Raw genomic sequence first — 21,192 nt, 5'->3', positions numbered from 1 at the left:
CTAAATATTTCAGTCTTGACAGGTCACACGGTCTCTGCCACAATGACTCTGCAGCTCTAGAAGAGAACATGGAGTGGGTGTGGCTGCGTTCCAATAAAACTTTATTTATAAAACCAGGAGGTGGGCTAGATTTGGCCCTCTAGGCATCGTTTGGCTAATGTCAGCTCTAAAGGGCTCCGGCAAAATTCCTGAGGTGTTCTCAGGTTCAGGAGAAAAGGTTTTGTCTTGGGAAAGTCAAGCAACGTCAAGACTTTCCCAAAGCAGAGCACCAGAACTATGGGATTAATTCGCCAAATCCACACCCTCTTAGTGAAAGAGGAGGGCGTGGGAAAGCCAGAGGAGCTAGGAAGGTAATAACTCTATTACAGAAATACACAGGCCTGTCACTCAATATTTGCCTACAACCTTCATTTTCATTAATGGTTTATCCTGTTAATTAAAACTTCACTCATTCATCATTCTCAGGGGGCTACTATCTCTGCGAGAATCCGAGCTTTCACTTTCTGAATTATCTCTTGCAAAGACTAATCCTTGGTGGGGCTTATAGAAGCAAATGGTGCTGGGTGGTTGGGGAACCTAATTAGAGGAAAATTTGTCGTGTCCCAAGCAGAAAAGCAAATCGCGAGCACTCTGTTGCTCCACACCACACAATAGGGCTGGCAAACTTTTTCTGCAAAGGGACAGATGGTAAATATTTTTGGCTCTGTGGACCACATCACCGCCTTACAACTACTTTGGGACTGAAGCACAAAAGCAGCCTCAGAGAACACAGAAATGATGGGGACGGCTGTGTTCCAATAAAACTTTATTTACAAACACCAGCAGTGGCTTCAGGCTGCAGTTTGCTTACTGCTGACAGAGAAGAGCAACTTTTGCCTCTAATTTAGGTTTGGACCCACTATTTCTTTTTGAACTGGTATTCGAATTCCACCTTTTGTCCACCAAGGCTCATCTGAAGACAGGGAAATTTGAGAAGGAGTGCACCAAAGTTTTAAACTATAGTTATGTCAAGGTGGTGAGATTTGGGGTGGGGGTGGGGGACCGTGGGAATCATGACAGCAAGCACGCAAAGAGCACTTCTTACGTGTTGTGCAACGTCTGGTGCACTTTACTCACATTCACACCTGTTCACACATCTGGGAAAGATGCTGTCACTCCCTTTTTATGAAAGCAGAAAATGGGGCCCAGGAAGACTTGAAGTCTTGTCTTGGCTCTTGGGGTCACTTGCTGTGCAACACGGAGCCATTCACCCGACATCTTTAAGATTCTGGGTTTTTCGTGGTTAAAATGGGTCCAGCACCTATTCTCCCAGGTACCGTCTTATGAGGATGGGACATCGTTGGCACATTATGGCTCGACCATGCTCTGCAGACACACTTCGCCTGCCTGTGCTGTAGGAACAGCCCATCCCGCCCGGGCCACTTACACCGAGGATATGCAGCAGGACGGCTCCATGTTGTCGCTCCTTGTTGGAGAACAGGTCTGTGGGGAACTCGTGAATCGCTGGAAGACAAGAGGACACCGCAGGGTGTGAGTTGTCAGTGGGCCTTGTGATGGCCCCACTGGCAGTGTGAGTCCCCTGTGGACGGTAGAACTTGCTAGGCTTTGGACTGCCCTGGGAGGGGGCCGGCCAGCTACCGCTCTGGAGCTCACGGCACGCCCACGCCCTCCAGAAAACACCACTGAGTACTGGGTTATCCACAGACGTTCTAGAAACTTGGGGTTGATCAAATTTAACATCTCCCTTGCAATTTTTTTTTAAAGTATCGAAACACTTCCTACCCCCTAGGATGGCAAAGAGAAATAATAACAAATATTAGCAAGGACGTAGAGAGGTTGGAGCCCTCACAACTGGCCAGGGGGTACAGCTGCTGTGGAAAGACAGCCTGGAAATTCCTCAAAAGGTGAAACATCGAGTTACCACACGACACAGCGAGTCTAATCCCAAGTATCTGCCCGCGAGAAGTGAAAACACGTCCACACAAAACTTGCACGGGGATGTTCATGGCAGTATTATTTACAAGTGCTCAAGTATGGAAACGACCCAAACACCCACCAATGAATGAGTGGATAAATAAAACGTGGTCTAGCCATACAAGGGAATATTTGGCCACACAAAGACAAAACACGGACACATGCTACAACACGGAGGAACCCTTGTGGAGGAAAAGACGATGCTGAGAGGAACCCGCCACTCAGGGCCACAGACTGTAAGATTCCATTAATATAAAATTCCAGGAGAGGCAAATCTAGAGAGACAGAGGTGTAGATTAGTGGTTGCCTAGGGCTGGAAGGCAGGATGGTTTGGGGGATAACAGTTAAAGGGTGCAGGGTTTCTTTCGGGGTTCATGAAATCGTTCTAAAATTGTGGTGATGTTTGCACAACTATGAACATGCTAAGAGCCGCCCGGTTATATACCTTAAATAGATGAACTGTATGGCATGTGAATTCTACCTCAATAAAGATGTTACTGGAGGAAAAAAAAAAAAAAAAAAGTAAAAAAAAAAAAACGTCAAAATACACCAAAGAGAGAAATCAGGGGATGGTTCCTCACTTTGTCAAAGGATGCTGATCACATTCCCAGCAGAGAGCCGGGAGTCCCAGGTGGCTTCAGTGCCTACTTGGATCTATTACCAACGCAGTCCCTGTCGACAGTCAGGCTGAGGCTGGAGACAGTCAGTCCCACTCGGGAGGGGCAGGCTCTCTGCGATCACACTACCACGAGGTGCAGATCCTCCCTCGAACGTTTGCAGCCGTGTCTACAGGGACAGTTCCTTAACCCCTGTGTACCTCAGTTTCATCATCAGTAAAATGGTGAGACTGACTTTAATAACATGCCTTACTTTTTTTTTTGAGAGAGAATCTTTTTTTTTTTAAAGATTTATTTATTTGAGAGAGTGAGAATGAGAGAGAGAGAGAGAGAGAGAGAGAGAGAGAGAGAGAGAGAGAGAGAGAGTACATAAGAGCGGGGAGGGTCAGAGGGAGAAGCAGGCCCCCCGCTGAGCAGGGAGCCCGATGCGGGACTCGATCCCGGGACTCCAGGATCATGACCTGAGCCGAAGGCAGTCGCTCAACCAACTGAGCCACCCAGGCGCCCCATGCCTTACTTTTTAAAGCATTTCCAGCCTGTGGTGAATTTCAAACGTGCCCTCCCAGGATTCTGGGATAGGCTTCCCTTGCCACCGCTAGGTCAGAATTGAGAAGCAGGTTCATCCCCTCACACCAGAGTAATTTCTGGTCCCCTGTGCACCCCCCAGAGCTCAGGGACAGGTGTTCTCCGGCAAAGCACTTTCAGCTTCTCCCAGGCCCACCGGCCCCTCCTCTCGACCTCTCCTCCTGCCCATGATGGATCTGTCATTCCAGATGGGGAAGCCGAGATCCCCAAAGAGGTCAAGTGACATCGACCGTGCTGGGCATGGCAATGTTGGCACGAGGAGGAAAAACTCTTGTCCCCCAGCTGGGTGCACTCCCCGTGGGACCACACACATAGGGAACACCATCAATGGGAGTGAGGCTCCGGGTGAGCCTTGGAGCCGGACCCCAGGCTGAGGCGCAGCAAGGTAGGGAATGAGGGCTGAGAGCATTGGCCCCTGTCCCCTGATACGCGGGATCCCTCAGGCACCAAGTGTGCCACCACTGGCATTCCGCCATCTTGGGTCATCGAGGACCATGTCACAGTCCCTCCGTTGGCCCCCAGAAGGCCCCTGTTGGGCTGTTACCACCCACCACTCCTGTTATGGGCTCTCATCATCCTGGATGGTGGATGGCCCTGGGACGTGCAGAGCTTTGTGTGTTAGGAATCAAACACGGCTTTTGGGGTATCATCCTTGACACTCCCGAGGGATCTGAGCAACTTTTGGGCCTCAAAGTTCACAGGCAATGAAGGAATAATTCCTTCTCACTCCACTCCTCAATTCGAGATGACCGATGGAGGAGTACTTTGTGAAGGTCATTTCTGCAAGTCCCTGGTTGGACACTCCCACTGCCCCACGTCTTCATCCCATCAGCTAGACTGGAAGCTTCTGGAAGGTGGGGATCCACACTCCCCTGTATTACATCCTCTGTGCCTTCGCCAGGCCTGGCACACAGCGGGTTCTCAAAGCACTGTAACAGTCAGTTGAACTAAAAAATGGTAAAATATGAATAAAAATACCCATCTATATCCTCTCATCCTATTAGAATGCTCTCATTACCCTCATAAACCGCCTAAACCCCTAGAATGACACCAGCTTCATGGTAGGTGCTCCATAAATGCTCGCAAAGAAACTTCCAGGACAAAAAAAAAAAAAAAAAATCCCTTTCTCTGTTAATACAATTTGGCCTTAAGCTCTGAAAGTGATGAGTTCTCCCTTATGTGGAAAATCTTGTTTTTTAAGACTAGACTCTCCCGCAAGACCTAGGAAACATCAGCTCCCCAGACATCCAGAAAATGTTCCCACTTTAAAACAAGCAACCTTTAATGAAATATGGATTCTTTCACTTTTTTTTCTCCTGTAATCAAAATTCTTTAATAGAACCGCTGCTGTCATTTCAAGGGCGAGGGTCTGCTCAGGCCTGTCGGCTCAGAGATGGTCATTATAAAGGGGGAGGCTTGGCATTCCTGTGGCCGGGGTCTTGTTTTTCCAGAAGAAATGCAACAGTCTTGGGTATTTCAAGGGAGATCAATAGACGTTTCTGCCCTGAAAATTCGAGACCGTTCCTGATTCTCCGAGCCAGTGTGCTGAGAGCCGGTGATTTATTCAATCCTGGGAATTCTTTGAAAATTAGAATAAAGTAATGTGCCTTTCTGCTCTGAGGACATATCACTGGGCTCCAGCAGTGGGGAGATAGGGATTATAAACGGCTTTGTCCTTGGTAGGAACAGGCTTCTACTGGCTCAGCCACAGCACCTTGCTTGCTCTGCAACCCCGCATAGAAGGTGGTGGGGAGGCGGGGGGAGGGGGGAGGGCACGCCATCCAGGACTTAATTTTGCCAGCCAAGACAGAGTAACCAGCTGAGCTATCAGCTGCTGTGACCCACTGCCCCCTGTACCCACCCAAGTCTTCTGGACTCGCAGGACCTTCACAAGTTGCTTAACACCTCAGGGGCTGTTCCCTCACCTCTAAGTGGGGATCACTGCAGAGCCTGCCCCGCCCCCCAGGCTGCTGTAAGGGTTAAACAACGCACAGCACTCAGCCCCAGTTAGGCGGCTGTCACCCAGGATGGTTAACTTCCAGACTCTACCCTTGACACAAGGCTGTCGCCATTGCTCCAGGGGATGAGGCTTGGGTTTGTGAAAGCAGAAGGGAAGGCAAAACCAGCTTAGAGGGCACGAGCAGGAGAGAGCAAATGAGATTAGACCAGCCACATCAGGATCTGGACGCTGGGGCCGCTTAATCCCGGCTTCCTGAGAAAAACTCTCCTCCTGGGCTTGCTGGGATCAGGAGCCCCTGGGCCATGTTCAAAGCAGGATGCTTGCAGGTCTGCGAGGGGCCGAGCCATCCCATCTGCTCAAATCCCCACCAGGGAGGAGGGAGGAATCAAGGGGGGCAGGCACACACGGCTTTTGAGGTCACGCCTAAGCCCTTAAGCTACAGAAATCTGGCAGGGGTGGGTGTGGGGAAAGGGAAGGGATGTGTCTGCAGGTGGAGCCGAGCTGGGAAACCAGGGATGATCCCAGCACCCTGACACTGAGGGATGGGGGTGGGGGGAGCCCAGGGAAGAGGAAGGGAGGGAAAGCTGCCAAAGACCCAGCAGCCTCTGCCCACTTCCCTTTTAGGATTCTTTCCTTTGGACTTCAGTGCCCAGGACTGGCTTCTCCATTACTTGTGGTTCTGAACACACCCCTCTCCTTACACTTCAGATGTCAGCCTCCCTCCTAACCCTCCACCTCCACTGTGTGCGGGGCAGGTGGGAACTGTATGTGTGTGTGGCGGGGGGGGGGGGGTCTTTCCCACCAGGTGCCTTCCTGAACATCGGAGGGGAAACTGTAAGGCCCCTGGGGACAAAAGCATCTGCAACCCCCCTCCCCACCACCAGCTACCCGGCTAACACCCTATAAACAAGATCCCTAGGCACACTTGACCTTTTTTGTTGACCAACTTACATGGATGATGCGATCATATTTCAGAACCCCTGAGTCAGTGTTGCCCTTTCAAGGCTTTGTACTCCTGCCAACATTGCTGCTCGTTTTCAAAACGTATTAATTTGTTCAACAAGTATTTGCTAATAGGTGTCGGACCTTCTGGGAAAGAGCAGATCCTGGGATCCTGAGGCATCCGTGGGCTTGGCCGCTCCTCATCTTGGAGGGTGACTTGACTGTCAGAGATAGCCAAAGTTATTCAGAAAGCAGCAGGATGTCGAGATGGCAAATACCCTGATCCTGAAAGCGTACAGACCGATACCCATTTCTTGAGCATCACTGTGCACCAGGCACAAGCATTCACTATGAGTCTAGCAGATGTGCCCGTAAGGGGCTGGGGGCAGTAAGACAAGTAAACAAATGACTGAGAGACAGTGAGAAGCTTGCGGGGATGGTGGGGAGTGAAGCGAGCCAGGCGGGTTACTGACCTGAGGGGGCGTGAGCACCAAGCCCACGGAGAGAGGGGCACCCACATCGAGGTTCAAAGGCTGCGTTGCAAACTTTCAAAGCCCTCCCATCTGCCGTATCGGTCTGCCACATTGGTCCCACATCCCTGTTTTCTTGATGAGGAAATAGAGGATCTGAGAAGCTAGATTTGCCTACCATCACAGGTTTGGCACAGGTGAGGAGAGGAGAACCCAGGCGGGAACCCAACAAATACCAGGCACTTTAGAGCATTTTACCCCTCATAGGTACACATCGGGACCAACGTCTCCTTTGCCCAAGGACAGGCTCTGTATTCCTGAAGCTCTAAGGGCCAGGGCAGGAAGTCATGCTCCTGAAAAGAGGACTGCACATGCATGCCGTAGGCCACTTCTGCTGATAGTCCCTGGCCTACCCATGCAGAGGTCTTGTCCATTACTTCATGGCTCCAGGAAAACCTGTCACTCCTCTTCCTCAACCTACCTAAAACACTTAATAAAACTGACCACTTCCCATTTATGGATATAGGAACATACGAATGAATGAGTGAATGAATGAATGAATGAATGATTGAGCTATCCCCCCACCCACCGAACCACGTTACATATAGAATTCATTCTTTGGCGGCATGGGTCTTGAGATCCACCATCACATCCTGAGACAGCAGAGTTCCATCACCCCAAAAATTCCCTTGTGCTGACTTTTTGTAATCATTCCCCCTCTGCACCCCAACTCCTGGCCACCATTGGTGTGTTTCCTTTCCCTACAGCTTGCCTTTCCCAGAACGTCATATCAATGGAATCATTCAATGTGCAGCCTTGCCTTCTGGTCTCTTTTGCCCCCTTTGGTCTGGCTTCTTTCACTTGACAAAATGCATTAGGATTCACCCACATAGCTGTGTGATCCCATCTCCACTTGATGTTCTCGCTTAGCTTGACGCCCCCATTCTCCTCACTTGCCCAGTGGCCTTTAGGGCCCCTGCCTCGTCGAACCCCGAATACTGTGGTTCTCAGAGCTCTTGCCCGAACCCTCTTCTCTCTCCATCTACACACCTTCCCCACGTGATCTTGGCTTTGACTCCCTAATCTCTGCAGACTTCTCCCAAATCCCAATCTTTTCCTGAGCTCAAGACCGAATACACCCAGGTACCAACTAAACGTCACACGTTCGCCGTCCTAGAAGTACCTAAAACCTGTCCCCAGTGAGCGGCCCACCATCCATGTTGGTCTGCGTGAAAGAGATCCCGGTGTTGGTCCCTGGTGTTGGTCCCTCCTCCTCCCCCATGCTCGGTGATGGGTGGACAGGGCCAACTGTCACCCAGCTTCCAATTTAACTTCCTTCCACGAGCCTTCCCATCAGGGACACTAGTGCACAAGGCTGTGCACTGCACGGTCACACATATCAGCTCTGTTCCTTGTTCTGTGGAGTCTGGACAATCTTGAAGGTGGGGTTCTGCATAAGAAGTAGGTTCTGCCAACCTAGGCGACAGGGAGGGAGGACAAGAGGCAGAGGGGCTCTTCCTCCGGCAGCCCGGGTTCCAGAGATGTAAGTGTAGAGGGGCTCTCCTGGCAACAGCACCGTCTTCCTCATTCCCCCCAAGGTTGTCTTTGAATTTGATCTTCCCATTTCCAGCTCCCTGTTCCTTGAGCCCTTCTTACAATTTCGTAAGCACATCGGTCCCTGAATTAAATGCCTTTCTGTTTAAAATGCGGAGAAGGGCTTCTATTTCCTGCACGGAACGAGGACCGCTACCCTCTGCCCGCCTTCAGCCAGTACTCCACGGGGTCCGGGCAATCTCACCGCCCACGCGGCTTGTGCCCACCCACCTCTCCCGCTCCGCCTGCCTCCCCAGCTCGTGTCCTCTCTCGATCTGCCCCCTTCTGTGCTCCGCACGCAGCCAGACCAACTCCGCCACAGGCGCCGAGGGCTTGAAGCCCTTCAACGGTTCCCAGCCACACTGAGGATAAATGCCCACACCGGCCCGGGGTGGTCCCCCCATCTCTCGTCTCCTCCTGTCGCCTGCCACCTGCCCTCCCACGCTGGCTCTGCTCGAGCCTGTGAGCTGCCGGGTTCTGGCACCAGGTGGGTGTTCAGGAAACATCCATGGAGTGAACGAGTATTTGGCCTTCGACCTCCCTTTGGACACAAACCCGCTAGAACGAGCTCTGCCCAAAGGATGCCCAAGAGACAGGCTGGCCGGCCCTGCTTCCTCAGCTCTGGCCTTCCAAGGTGCTGCCTGGATGCTGAGCCATGACCTTTCCCAGAAGGAAAGCGTTTGACAGAGATGTGCCTCCATTAAAGCTGATCTTTCTTCAACCTTTCAATTAGTCGACTCTCTTTACGGAATATAAACTGTGAAGTGAATTTTTCAAAACAGAAAAAAAAAATTTGCCTCAAAACACGCCATTCTTTCTCTCTCTCCCTCTGCTTTCTACCTCGGTTAAAAATAGCCCCACGTTCTGAGCCCTGACGTTTATTCTGAAACGATGTAAGCTAGACTGTAAGGCTGGGGAAGTAATTTAAATAGCTTCAAACTTCCATCATTTCAACTTATGTGTTTTAGAAACCACCCGAGTGCCAGAAACCAAAAGCAAAAAAAAATCGTGATTTCCCCCCCCAATTCTATGGTTTAAAATAACTTCATGAAGAATTTTATACCTTTCATGGGCAATAGCTGGAATGTCTAGGTTTTATACCATCACCCTCATGTCTCAACCAGGAACAAAAATAATTAAATCATTGGCCGAACCAGCATGAAAAGGAGTTTAAAAATCCTATCTTTTTTTTTTTTTTCAGCACATTCCAAAAGAGATTAAGCACCATGAAAAATAAAGATATGATTGGAAGATCCAGCAGTAGGACTGCTCTCTCCAGGAGCAACCACTGTGGGATTTTAGGGCTGGAAGACGCTCCAGATGCTACCTGGCCCAGTGGCCCTGCACCCAGGACAGGGCATGGGCTTATCAAAATCATAGGGGCAACAGCCTCTCAGCCAACACTGCCATCCCGACCTCCCTCCCTGGCCTGATGCCAAACACCCTTTTCCTGTCCATGAGAACCACTTAACCCCCCATTTTAGGTTTTTTATTTTTTATTTTATTTTTTTTAAAGATTTTTTTTTATCATTTGACAGAGAGAGAGACAGCGAGAGCAGGAACACAAACAGGGGGAGTGGGAGAGGGGGAAGCAGGCTTCCAGCCGAGCAGGGAGCCCGATATGGGACTCGACCAAAGGAGCCTGGGATCATGACCTGAGCTGAAGGCAGATGCTTAACGACTGAGCCACCCAGGCGCCCTTAACCCCCCATTTTAAAGGGGGAGAAAGGGACGCTCAAGTCCAGAGACATCAAGTGCTTTACTCAGCATCACAGCTTACTTAGCAATAGAATTAAGAACCCAAATGGACAATGGCCACACCATACAGGACAAGAGAACTCTGACCCATGCATCTGGAAGCCCAGGAAGCCCAACCACGACTGGCGCAGATGGTCAGAGCTTGGCCAGTGAGGGCCAGCTTCCCTACGGCTTGTCCCCACTTCCAACTCAAGACCAGCCAGAGAAAGCTAAATATGCAGCTTATAATGGGCTGAATAAAACTCATGTCCACCAAGAAACTTATTTAGAAATTAGATGAATGGATAAAGATGATGTGACACATATATATATATACACACAATGGGATACTACTCAGCCATCGAAAAGAACGAAATCTTTCCATCTGCAATGACGTGGATGGAACTAGAATGTCTTATGCTAAGTGAAACAAGTCAGTCAGAGAAACACAAATACCCTATGATCTCACTCATATGCGGAATTTAAGAAACAAAGCAGATGAACATAGGGGAAGGGAAGGAAAAATAAAACAAGACAAAATCAGAGAGGGAGACAAACCGTAAGAGACTCTTAACCACAGGAAACTGAGGGGTCCTGGAGGGGAGGGAGGTGGAGGGCTGGGCTAACTGCGTGATGGGCATTAAGGAGGACACGTGATATGATGAGCACTGGGGGTTACATGCAACAGACGAATCAATGACCTCCACCTCTGAAACAAATAATACACTATATGTTAATTAAATTGATTCTTAGTTAAAAAAAAAAAAGAAAAAAAAGAAATTAGGTATATGAGCCTGCTAGGGCTGCCACAACAAAATACCACAGACGAGGGGGCTTAAAGAACAGAAATTTGTTTTCTGTTCCAGAGCCTGGGTGTCCAAGATCAAATTGCCCAGAGGGTTGGTGTCTGGTGAGGCCCCTCTTCCTGGCTTGGGGACAGCAGGATCGCTGGCGGCCACCAGAAGCCAGAGCGGGGACAGCAAACAGATTGTCCTCAAAGCCTCCAGGAGGCACCAACCCTGCCGATACCTTGATCTCAGGCTTCTAGCCTCTGGAACCAGGAGAGAAAAATTTGTTTTAAGTCACCCAGTTTGTGGTCATTTGTTACAACAGGCTAGGAAACAAATATACTCCCCAAACCAATGGCGTGACATGCCCTGCTTCCAGTCAGCCCGCCGCTAGCTTCCCACGCCAATCCTCTCTCCCACCAGGGCCCACCCCAAGCCTCCCGTTCTTACTATAAATCTTCTCTCCTCCTCTACCTGCCTCTGCGTCTCTGCCAAAGACAAGCGATGGTAGCGGACTCCCTTGCTGGGGTAAACTGAGTCAACATCGGGGATGTGTTCTCATTGGGTTGGTCTTCATTGATTTCCATGATTCCAATGGCCACTGGTTGTGTCTATGTGTCTATTTCTCCCACCCTACGGTTGAGTGCTCTTGGTGTACCGTGGGGTCGATTCGTTCATCCTAGTCCTGTTCCCACCTCTACCAGACGGCATCCAGCTACAGGACGGGACCAAGAATGCACACTATATACCTCCAGTGAATCAGTAACCAAGGTTCTTGCTCAAGGTACAACAATCAAACTCAGAGCTGCTCACCAGGGGACACCACAGAGAGGCACTGAATTTATGAAAAGGACTGATTATTTCTACTTGGGAACAGAGATGTAACTTTTTGTTAGCATGATGTTTTATGTATAAACCATAAATAGCAGACATATACAGGGCCTACTGTATACCAAGCACTCTAAGTACCTTACACATAGTGTTCTGTTTAATCCTTACAATGAGCCTGTGAAATATTATCATTAGTCCCATTTTACAGATGGGCAAACTAGGGCACAGAAAGGTTAAGGAAGTTGCCCAAGGACACAAAGCAAGTATCAGAGCCAAGATTGATACCTGGGTAATTCAGCTCTAAACAGCACTTGACTGTATAGCAAGAGCCAGGTAAGGTTTCTTCTCTCTGACACAACTCATCAAACCAACTCATCATTTGGTTTGTGTTCTAAGTGTGTCACTCAACATATAAGGGGAAAACCATAGACGTGAAGAGTCCATTACCACGAAAAACTGTAAGTCACTCATCATCCAGTAATAGGGAAATGGTTCTGTGGTCGTAACACATTCCTCCAGTCCTTCTAGAAATGTTTACTGGCACCTACCACGTCCCAGCATTGTTCTGTGTCCTGGGAATATAGCCATGAACAAGACAGGCAAAGCCCCTGCCCTTGTGGCACATTTAGGGACAAGTGTCATTAAAAAAAAAAAAGACCTTGGATGTGGAAATAAATCTAATCATTAATGAAAACACACACAAAATCACAGGTGGTTTGTTTGCTGCTACAAATAAATAAGCCAAAGAAAAGAACTGAAAAGAAATACACCAAAACGAATCCAGTGGATGTGGAAGGTGGAGGAACCCTAAATGGCTTTCTCTTGGATGGTCCCCTCCCCGCCCCACCCCAACGTGACCTCCTCCTAATTATGCAAAGACCCTATTTCCAAATAAGGTCACATTCAGAGATACCAGGGAGTAAGACCTCAACCTATCTTTTGGGGGAACACAATTCAATCCACAGCAGCGCTCATATTGTTGACTTGATTAACTCTTGCTCTACGGAACACAGGCGCAGAAAATAACTCCCCGTGAAAGAGCTCTTAAGAAGATGCAGCAAAGGCCACAATGAAGTCTTTTATATGCTCTGATTTTCCCAGGACCATCCTGATTCACATCTGCTGTCCAAAGTGATTAACAGTGCCCCTTCACTCTCAAAAGTGTCCTAGGCTGGATGATAAATTTCATGGCCACTCTGCTCATTAGGAGTTCAGTGACCTGGAGTAAAAATTAATACCAATTAGCCAAGAGAGTTCAAATTAATCTGTGCTGACATGCCAGGAAAGACCTCCATCATTTCCAACATGGACACTCAGTACATCCTTATCCTCGTCAGACTCAAGTTCAATGAGGTAAGTGAATAGTTCCTAGGGAAAGGTAGATGCTGGAGTACCTCCCACCAAGGACACTCTGATCTAGGTGAGGATGAATGACTTGCCAAGAGTGAGTGGTCCAGGGTCCCCACTAACCAGTAACGGACCTGGAGGAAGGTTGGAACGGCCCCTCCCTTTACCTCTACCTGGTCCTGAGGTCACCGTGGAGCTGTATGCTGGATGGAATGGTTAATTTTGGCAACTTGGCCAGGCTATAGTGCCCAGTCATTTAATCAAACACAAATCTAAGTACTGCCATGAAGATATTTTGTGAATGTGCTGAACATCTACCTTCAACTGACTTTAAGTAAAGGAGATTGCCCTTAAGCACATCGGTGGGTGTCATCTAATCAGCTGAAGGCTTTTAGAGAAAAATTCTGCCTCAAGACTGATGCATCAGCTCTTGCCTTGAGAGTTTCCAGCCTGCCTGGCCACCTTACAGATTTCAGACTTGCCAGTCCCTGTAATCACATGAACTAATTCCATGACATAAATCCCTTTATGGGTGTGTGTGTGTGTACACATGCCTCTTACTGGTTCTTTTTCTCTGGATAATTCTGACTGATACACTGGACCTTGGCCAACTGGGCTTGGGAAGTGGAGAATAAGGAGCCATTCCTGTCCCCTAGATGAAGGAGAAGCGAGAGCCCAGGCGACAGAGGGACCTGCCAGGCTACTCTCACCATTTCATAACCCACCGTTGTGGGTCAGGGTCACCCCCTCAGCACTCTTACCCTGTCTCCCCATCCCAGTCCCTGGGGTTCCCTGTTTGGCCATCTTTCTCTTTGGCACAATCCTGTCTCTCTCCCAAGTGGCCTCAAGGCAAGAAGTATCAGGCCAGAATTCAGCAGACAGGCACTGAGTTCATCAGTCCTGTTTGGTAAGGCACAGTGAGATCCTCCCAGAAAGAACAGAATGGCTTCTCCTCTCCTGAGAGAGGCAACAAAGGCAGTCCCCCAGTGAGCACTGGCTGAGGAAATATGTGCTCCTTGTAAACATTTACACTTCTTTTTCCTTCTTTAATTCAAGTTAGTTACCATATAGTTAGTACTGGTTTCAGGGGTAGAATTTAGTGATTTATCACTTACATACAACATCCAGTGTTCATCCCAACAAGAGCCCTCCTTAATGCCCGTCACCCATTTAGCCCATCCCCCACCCATCTCCCCTCCATCAATCCTCAGGGTGTTCTCTATATTTAAGAGTCTCTTATGATTTGCCTCCTTCCCAGTTTTTCTTATTTTTCTTTCCCTTCCCCTACGTTCATCTGTTTTGTTTCTTAAATTCCACACATGAGTGAAATCATATGGTATTTGTCTTTCTCTGACTTCCTTATTTTGCTTAGCATAATACCCTCTAGTTCTGTCCATGTCGTTGCAAATGGCAGGATTTCCCTCTTTTTGATGGCTGAGTAACATTCCAGTGTGTGTGTGTGTGTGTGTGTGTGTGTGTGTGTGTATCACATCTTCTTGGACATGTGGGTTTTTTCCATATTTTGGCTATTGTGGATATTGTTGCTATAGACATTGGGGTGCAGGTGCCCCTTCGAATCACTATTTTTGTATTCCTCAGGATAGATACCTAGTAGAGCAAATGCTGGGTTGTAGGGTAGTTCTATTTTTAAATTTTTGAGGGACCTCCATACTGTTTTCCACACTGGCTGCACCAGCTTGCATTGCCCCCAACAATGCAAAAATGCTCCCCTTTCTCCGCATCCTCGCCACCATCTGTTGTTTCCTGAGTTGTTGATTTTAGCCACTCTGACTGGTGTGAGGTGGTATCTCACTGTGGTTTTGATTTGCATTTCCCCGATGATGAGTGATGCTGAGCATCTCTTCACGTGTCCGTTGGCCATCTGCTGTCTTCTTTGGAAAAGTATCTGTTCATGTCTTCTGCCCATTTCTTACCTGAATTATTTGTTACACTTCTAATGAGACCATCTAGTTGCTATAGTTCAAGTGCGAGGGTAAAGCAAAATTACAGGGAGAAAGAAAGGAACTGGACATCTCATGTACTTCCAGGTGGGTCTCACATAGTAGGTGCTTAACTAAACAGTGGTTGAATGACTAATAGGTACGCTTTGGCCATACAGCCCCACTTTCCTAAGATCTCAGAACAAAAACGTCTGCCTAATTCCTTCTAGGCTCTGTGCTTATTCTCATCCTTGGCTTCTGTCAAAACATTTCCAATAAGGAGTCACTAGGGTCTGAATTTTATTCTTGGCTTTCTTTTGTAGCTTGCGGAAAATTACTTAGCTCCTTAGTTTCCACAAAACACTGTGAGGTTTGAGGAAGCTCTTAGCTTGAATGGGAGATTCCTCCGAATGACAAAAGAAAGTCTCTCCTTAGATGTTTTCCCAGGCCCATCCCTCCCTCTTCAAAACATCAACACAAATCAAGGTCCAGGAGGTAGTAAAGAATCGGACAATGTGCTCTGCACTGGGAGTCCAGAAAGTTCAGCACTGGCCTCAGTTCATGCAGCCACTAGCTTTGACAGACCTGACCTCGGTTTCCTCCTCAGTAACAGGAGAGCTGAGGTCATCAGAGCCACGGACCACGATCATTTCTCAGCTCAGTGTCACACGTGTTGAGTCCCCTTGCTGGAGAGGGCCCCGCACGAGGCAGGAAGGAAGCAAATCCTTAATCCAGGAAACAACGGTTCGCTTTCCCACCAGCCCCTCTCTTCCTCTGCCTACCTGCCCAACACTGCAGACTTATACCACATCTTGTGTTTAGGTTGAAAAGCTAGACATGGTGACGCTATGCAAGTCACTGAGCTTCCTCACTTCTCACCCGCCATGCCCTGCCCCACCCCCCACACCACTTCCATTTCCCAGAAAGGATGGCAGGATTTCTCTACATCGCCATAGAGTTCAAGGCTTCGAATTTAGAATCCACACAGTCCTCAACTGCACCTTCTGCCATTTGCAAGCCCAGGCTGGGCCACAGGATGAAAGGCAGGGGCCTTGAGCTTCCAGGTTGACCACCCAACACGGGAAGAAGCCGCCCTAGATGGTGGGCCAGAACTGGGAATGTACGTGGCCTGTTTGCAGGAAGAGGAGAGCGGAGGAGCGCTTCAGCTTGGGCTCTGGGGATGGTCAGGGAGGGGAACGGCTTACAAGACGGCAAGGGGCAAAGTGGACTCCAGCCCTTCCTCAGGAGAATTCTGAGCAATGCCGTCTCCACAGAGTTGTGTTATCTGGGAAGCGGCCAATGAACCTGTCCCCACACGAGGTGAGCATCACCTTTCAAGGGGAGTCTGATCAGCATCCTCCTGTGCGCTTTTCAGAAGGTCAGTCACAGCACATGATGATGAATAAATGTCCTACCAAGGGCCTATGGGTGACAAAATCCCCGCACACAGTGAATTCTGCAGGAGCAGAGAATATTCTCTGACACATTAGCGTTTTTGTTTTTGGGGGGTAGATACCCAGTAGTGGAATTACTAGACCATATGGTAATTCTGTTTTTAATTTTTTGAGGAACCCCCATACTGTCTTTGCCGTGGCTACACCAGTTTGCATTCCTACCCACAGCGCACAAGGGTTCCTTTTTCTCTTCGTCCTCGCCAACGCTAGTTCTGTCATGCTAGCCATTCTGACAGGTGTGAGGTGAGATCTCATTGTGGGTTTGATTTGCATTTCCCCGATGATGAGTGATGTCAAGCATCTTTTCGCGTGTCTGTTAGCCATCTATATGTCGTTGGAAAAAAATGTCTATTTAGGTTGCCTGCCCACTTTTAATTGGATTATTTGGGTTTTTTTGGTGTCGAATTATATAAGTTCTTTATAACTGTTGCGTATTAACCCTTTATTGGATATACCATTGGCAAGTATCTTCTCCCATTCCATAGGTTGTGTTTTCATTTTATTGGTGGTTTCCTTCACTATGCGAAAGCTTTTTATTTTGATGCAGTTTCAATAATTTATTTTTGCTTTTGTTTCCCTTGCCTCAGAAAATCTAGAAAAATGCCAGCAGCCCCCCCCATTTTAACTGATTTTCTTCCCTAGGTTAGTGTTTTTCAACCTGGACACTACTGGCAGTTGGGGCTATGTAATTCTTTGTTTGGGGGGGCTGTCTTGCACATTGTAGGGTGTTCAGCATCCCTGGCCTCTACCCATTAGATGCCAGGAGCACCCCTGCCCCCAGTTTTGCCAACCAAAAATGTCTCCAGAGGTCACCTAGGCAGGGTGCCTGGAGAGACACAATCTCCTCCAGCTGATAACCACTTCCCCAGATGACCACTTCCTGTACTTTCTGTGGTTAAAAAAAACAACTCATTGCTTTATTTGACTGACCCTCTTGTAAACAGCAGAAAAAGGAGTCCCTAGAAAAATGACCACGTACTTGGCTGTCAGAATGTTAAACTGCTTAAAAGTGTTTAAATGCTTATTCTCACTCTGTTCCACTCCTGTCACAGATGGGTAACAGAAGTTCCCAGACCACATTCCAGAAGGTATGATGCTAAGTGAAATGAGTCAGACCCAGAAAGACAAATGCTATATGATTTCACTTGTCAGCGGAATCTAAAAACAAAACAAAGGAACAAGCAAAAAGCAGATAAATACAGAGAACCGATGGTTGCCAGAGGGGAAGGTGGTAGAGGGATGGCTGAAGGGGATTGGGGGGCACGGGCTTCGAGTCATGGAAATGAACAAGCCACAGGGATGAAAGCACAGCACAGGGAACGTGGACGGAGGTACTGTCACAGCCTTGTATGGTGGCAGATGGGACCTGCCCATGTGAGCACAGTCAAACGCGAAGAGTTACACACAGAATCGCTGAATCACTATGTCACACCCCTGAAGCTAATAAAACGTTGTGTGTCAACTCTACTTCAGTTAAAAAAAAAAAAAAAAAAGTGGTAGCTGCTACCTTTGTCCACTGAACGCGGATGCCTGCCTCACTCTTGTCTCCTTGTCATTAAGAGCTGCCCACTCTCTGCCTCTCACACATGGCTTCTATACCAGCTCCCATGCTGCTAAATCACAGGTCCTCCCCACTCCCAAAACTCCCCACCCAAACTGGGCGGCGAGAAGATGCCGGAAAGCTCTGAATCTCATCCCTTCCCCCTTGCCCCTTCTCTTTCTAGTCTCATTAAGTCAACTCAAATCCACGCTTTTAAATAGTGGCACATCTCTTGCCTAGTTCTACCCATGGACGGTACAGAATGAACTTCGCTGCTCATTCTCCTACCGCGGAGTACTTTTATTCTCTCAGCTGCAGTGCTCCTACGTGTGGGTTCCAGTGCAGCTAGGGGGGTCTGTCCCTGGAACAGAAACTGCTCCCAGCCCAGAGTCTGCCTTTCACTCCTGTGGACCAGTGCAGTGTGTGTGTGCGCCATCCCCCAGGAGGATTTGCGCTAGGGGCTGCAAGGGAGTAAGGATAAGGCAGACCACAGACGGCGAAGCAGACGGGGCGTCGATGGTGGCTGTAATGTGACAAATGCCACAGGGAGAAGTTTAAACAGAGCTTCAGTGGAACACAGAAGAAGGAACAACGAACTCTAACTCAGAAAAGGTGACTCAGGGAAGAGCCCGAGACGGGAGAGCTGAACTCTGGAGGATTTCCACGGACGCCCCAGGAAAGGGGAGAGAGGCTTTCTAGGCTAAGGAATGAACTGGATGCTGAGGCGGGAAGGGGGAGGGAGCCCAGGAGGCTGGGAATTCTGTGCCATCGGGACCCAGGGTGTTCCGGAAGGTGAGGGAAGTGACAATGGGAAGAGATACTGGGACATGTGGTTGAACCAGGTCACAGGACCTGGAGTGCCGGGATGGGAACCTAGCTGTGTCTCAACAACGCCAGGGAATACTAGATTCCATAAGCTCAGGGATGACAAGGATTAGAGTATTTTAAACCAAAAACTGGCAAACTAATTTCTGTACAGGGCCAGATAGTATGTATTTTCGGCTTTGTGGGCCATATGCTCTGCGTCGCAACTACTCAACTCTGCTGCTGTGGAGCAGAAACCACCGTATACAATATACAAACAAATGAGCATGGCTGTGTTCCAATAAAACTTTATTTATGTTCACTGAAATTTGAATATCACGTAATTTTCATATACCCCAAACTATTATTGTTTGTACTTTTTCTCCAGCCATTAAAAATGCAGACACCATTTTAAGCTTGTGGACCACCTACAAATAGGCAATGAGCTGGATTTGGCCCGTGGGCCATGGTTTGCGGATTCCTGTTTTAGAAACATCACTCAGGGGGTGGGGAGGGCCAGGGACCTCAAGCAGAAGCTGCTGGGGTAACAAGGGGATGGCCAGAGAGGGACAGCCTGGGCTGCAGCGTGGAGGGCTGAGGGGCACCTACGGTGTCCGGCTAGAGTGATGGGAGGGTACTGGGATGCCATCAATCTAGATGGGTGACAGCACGGGGATGGCATGGGTCCGAAAGGCTTGTGGCTGTGGCCACACATCCAGGCCCAAGAGGACAGAAGTGTCTGGCCCAAATGCTGATCAGCCAGCCTCAGAGACTGCCCGGTCATACAGGAGTCAGTTACTCAGAGGACTGGGGCAGCTGATCGAGATGACATCTGTTTGCCTGCCCAGCATCCTATAAACCCTGGTCCTCCCTGGGGCACCGTCCCCTCCCTTGTTCTTGTCCCTAAGATTTGAGTGGGGCTGGTTCTGCCCCAGGGCCGAAGGCTTGGTTCAGAGATAAGAGAATGGTCCCATGAGAGTCACTCTCAGGAATTTGGGAAAAGGAAAGGCTTTCTTTCTGCTGAACGTGAAAGTGGTAAAAAATGCAGGCCAGGACTTCCCAGGGCCTCCACGTAGAGAGATTTGCTGTGAAGGAAGCCACCATGGAAGGAGTCAATCCTGCTGCCACTGACCCCTAGACCCAGCCATACCTAAAGCTAGCCCAGACCTCCCAGTTCAGGAGCCAATCATGCCAGTCCAGGCTGGGTTTTGGTCACTTGTAGCCAAAGTCCTAAAACATCTCGCTGCTGTTAGAATGAAACCCCAGAGGGCAGAGGCCTTGATCTTGGAATCGTGTGTGACAAAGTGCCCGAGAGGATTGACAAATGACCTTATCCAAAGCATTTGCATCTGTCGTATTTATCACTAGACAGTGCCTTTATACACAGTAGGCGCTCAATAGTTGCTGGTGTAAGAATGAAGGCACACAATCCCAGGGCACCAGACACACTGAGCCAGTGGAAACTCTGAAAAGAAAGTCAGCAGGCCGTGTGGATTTCTTTTCCTTCTCTATGGGCTGAGGGTTCAGAGAACCCATGAGCTTCAGGGACCTGGTTCTACCTCAGACAATCAACCAAGACAGGCCCAGCTGGGAGAGAAGAGGCTCAGGGGGCGCCAGCTCCAAATGCATGCCAGGTAAGCACCTATATGAAAGAAGGGAATTACCCGGTCTCAGGAAAGGGGCAGGCCTCCAGCTGGGCATGGAAAATGTTGGCTGTGAGTAGCAGCTCACCGGGCAAGGAGGGAACATGCGTGCCTGGAGCTCTGTGAAGCATCGCAACCCCGATTCCAAGGCTAGAGGTGGGGACATGGGTGGACAGCTGGGGATGCCAGGCCTGTGTCCTCCCCCCTGCCCGCCGGCAGAGGCTCCAGAATACTCAACTATGAATGTCCATGAAATATGTGTATGGAGAAGCTGATTAACGGGGGATGGCAGGGTGTAAACAAAAGAGCACTTGAACAGTGAGTCTACGCAGAGAACGCATGACCTTTGGCAAGTCGGTTCCACCCTCTGGGACCCAATTCCCTCAGCTGTACATGAGAGAGCTGGACCAGAGAAGTGATTCTCCAGCAGAGGGGACAACTCAGAGTTTGTCTAAGAGGCGTTTATAAACCCGCGAGTGAACACGGGGTGAACATGCCTCCCACGTGCGCCAGCGGCAGGAGTGTGTGGATACTTGCTGCTGCATGCCTAATATCTTCCAAATTGAAGTACTAAATTCACAATCACTTGACATTGTTTTCTCAGCATATAGTCCATTATGTCCAGATGACATGCGCCCCCACCTCCCGCCAGAGGCCCATGGCAAGGACCTTCACTGCTTTCAAATTCTTGCTCCACCCCTTACTGGTGGCTTGGTTTTGGCAAACAAGGTTCTTAGCCTTCCAATGTCTCGGTTTCCTATTTGCAAACCAGGCATAGTGTTAGCCCTTACCTCTCAGACTCGTTCAGAGGGCAGAGGGACAGGAGGTATGTAAAGGTGTGGAAGAAACCCAGAGGACAGCGAGAGCTCAGTCCACGTCCACTAGCCCACGCAGTCAGCGATACCAAAACAAGGACCCTTTCTAGTGGGTGTCCATGGAATTTTTCCTTAAAAAAAGCTGCCCTTAT

General features: G+C 49.0%; 1 protein-coding gene across 4 annotated transcripts in view; it reads right to left on the bottom strand.

Moving 5' to 3' along the window:
• The window catches only part of SLC24A4 (solute carrier family 24 member 4), a 181,739-nt gene that overhangs the window by 61,540 nt on the left and 99,007 nt on the right, over positions 1-21,192 (bottom strand). For all 4 annotated transcript variants that reach the window (XM_073895798.1, XM_073895799.1, XM_025870452.2 and 1 more), the window contains one exon: positions 1,427-1,503. In XM_073895798.1, the coding sequence (XP_073751899.1) occupies positions 1,427-1,503 (77 nt within the window). The remainder of the gene's footprint in view (positions 1-1,426; positions 1,504-21,192) is intronic.

This window comes from Callorhinus ursinus, unplaced genomic scaffold (assembly GCF_003265705.2).
Source record: "Callorhinus ursinus isolate GAN/ISIS: 27379988/994484 unplaced genomic scaffold, GSC_fseal_2.0 scaffold8, whole genome shotgun sequence".
NCBI lineage: Eukaryota > Metazoa > Chordata > Mammalia > Carnivora > Otariidae > Callorhinus > Callorhinus ursinus.
Note: the sequence above shows the minus strand (reverse complement) of the source record. Positions and strands in the feature narration are given on the sequence as shown.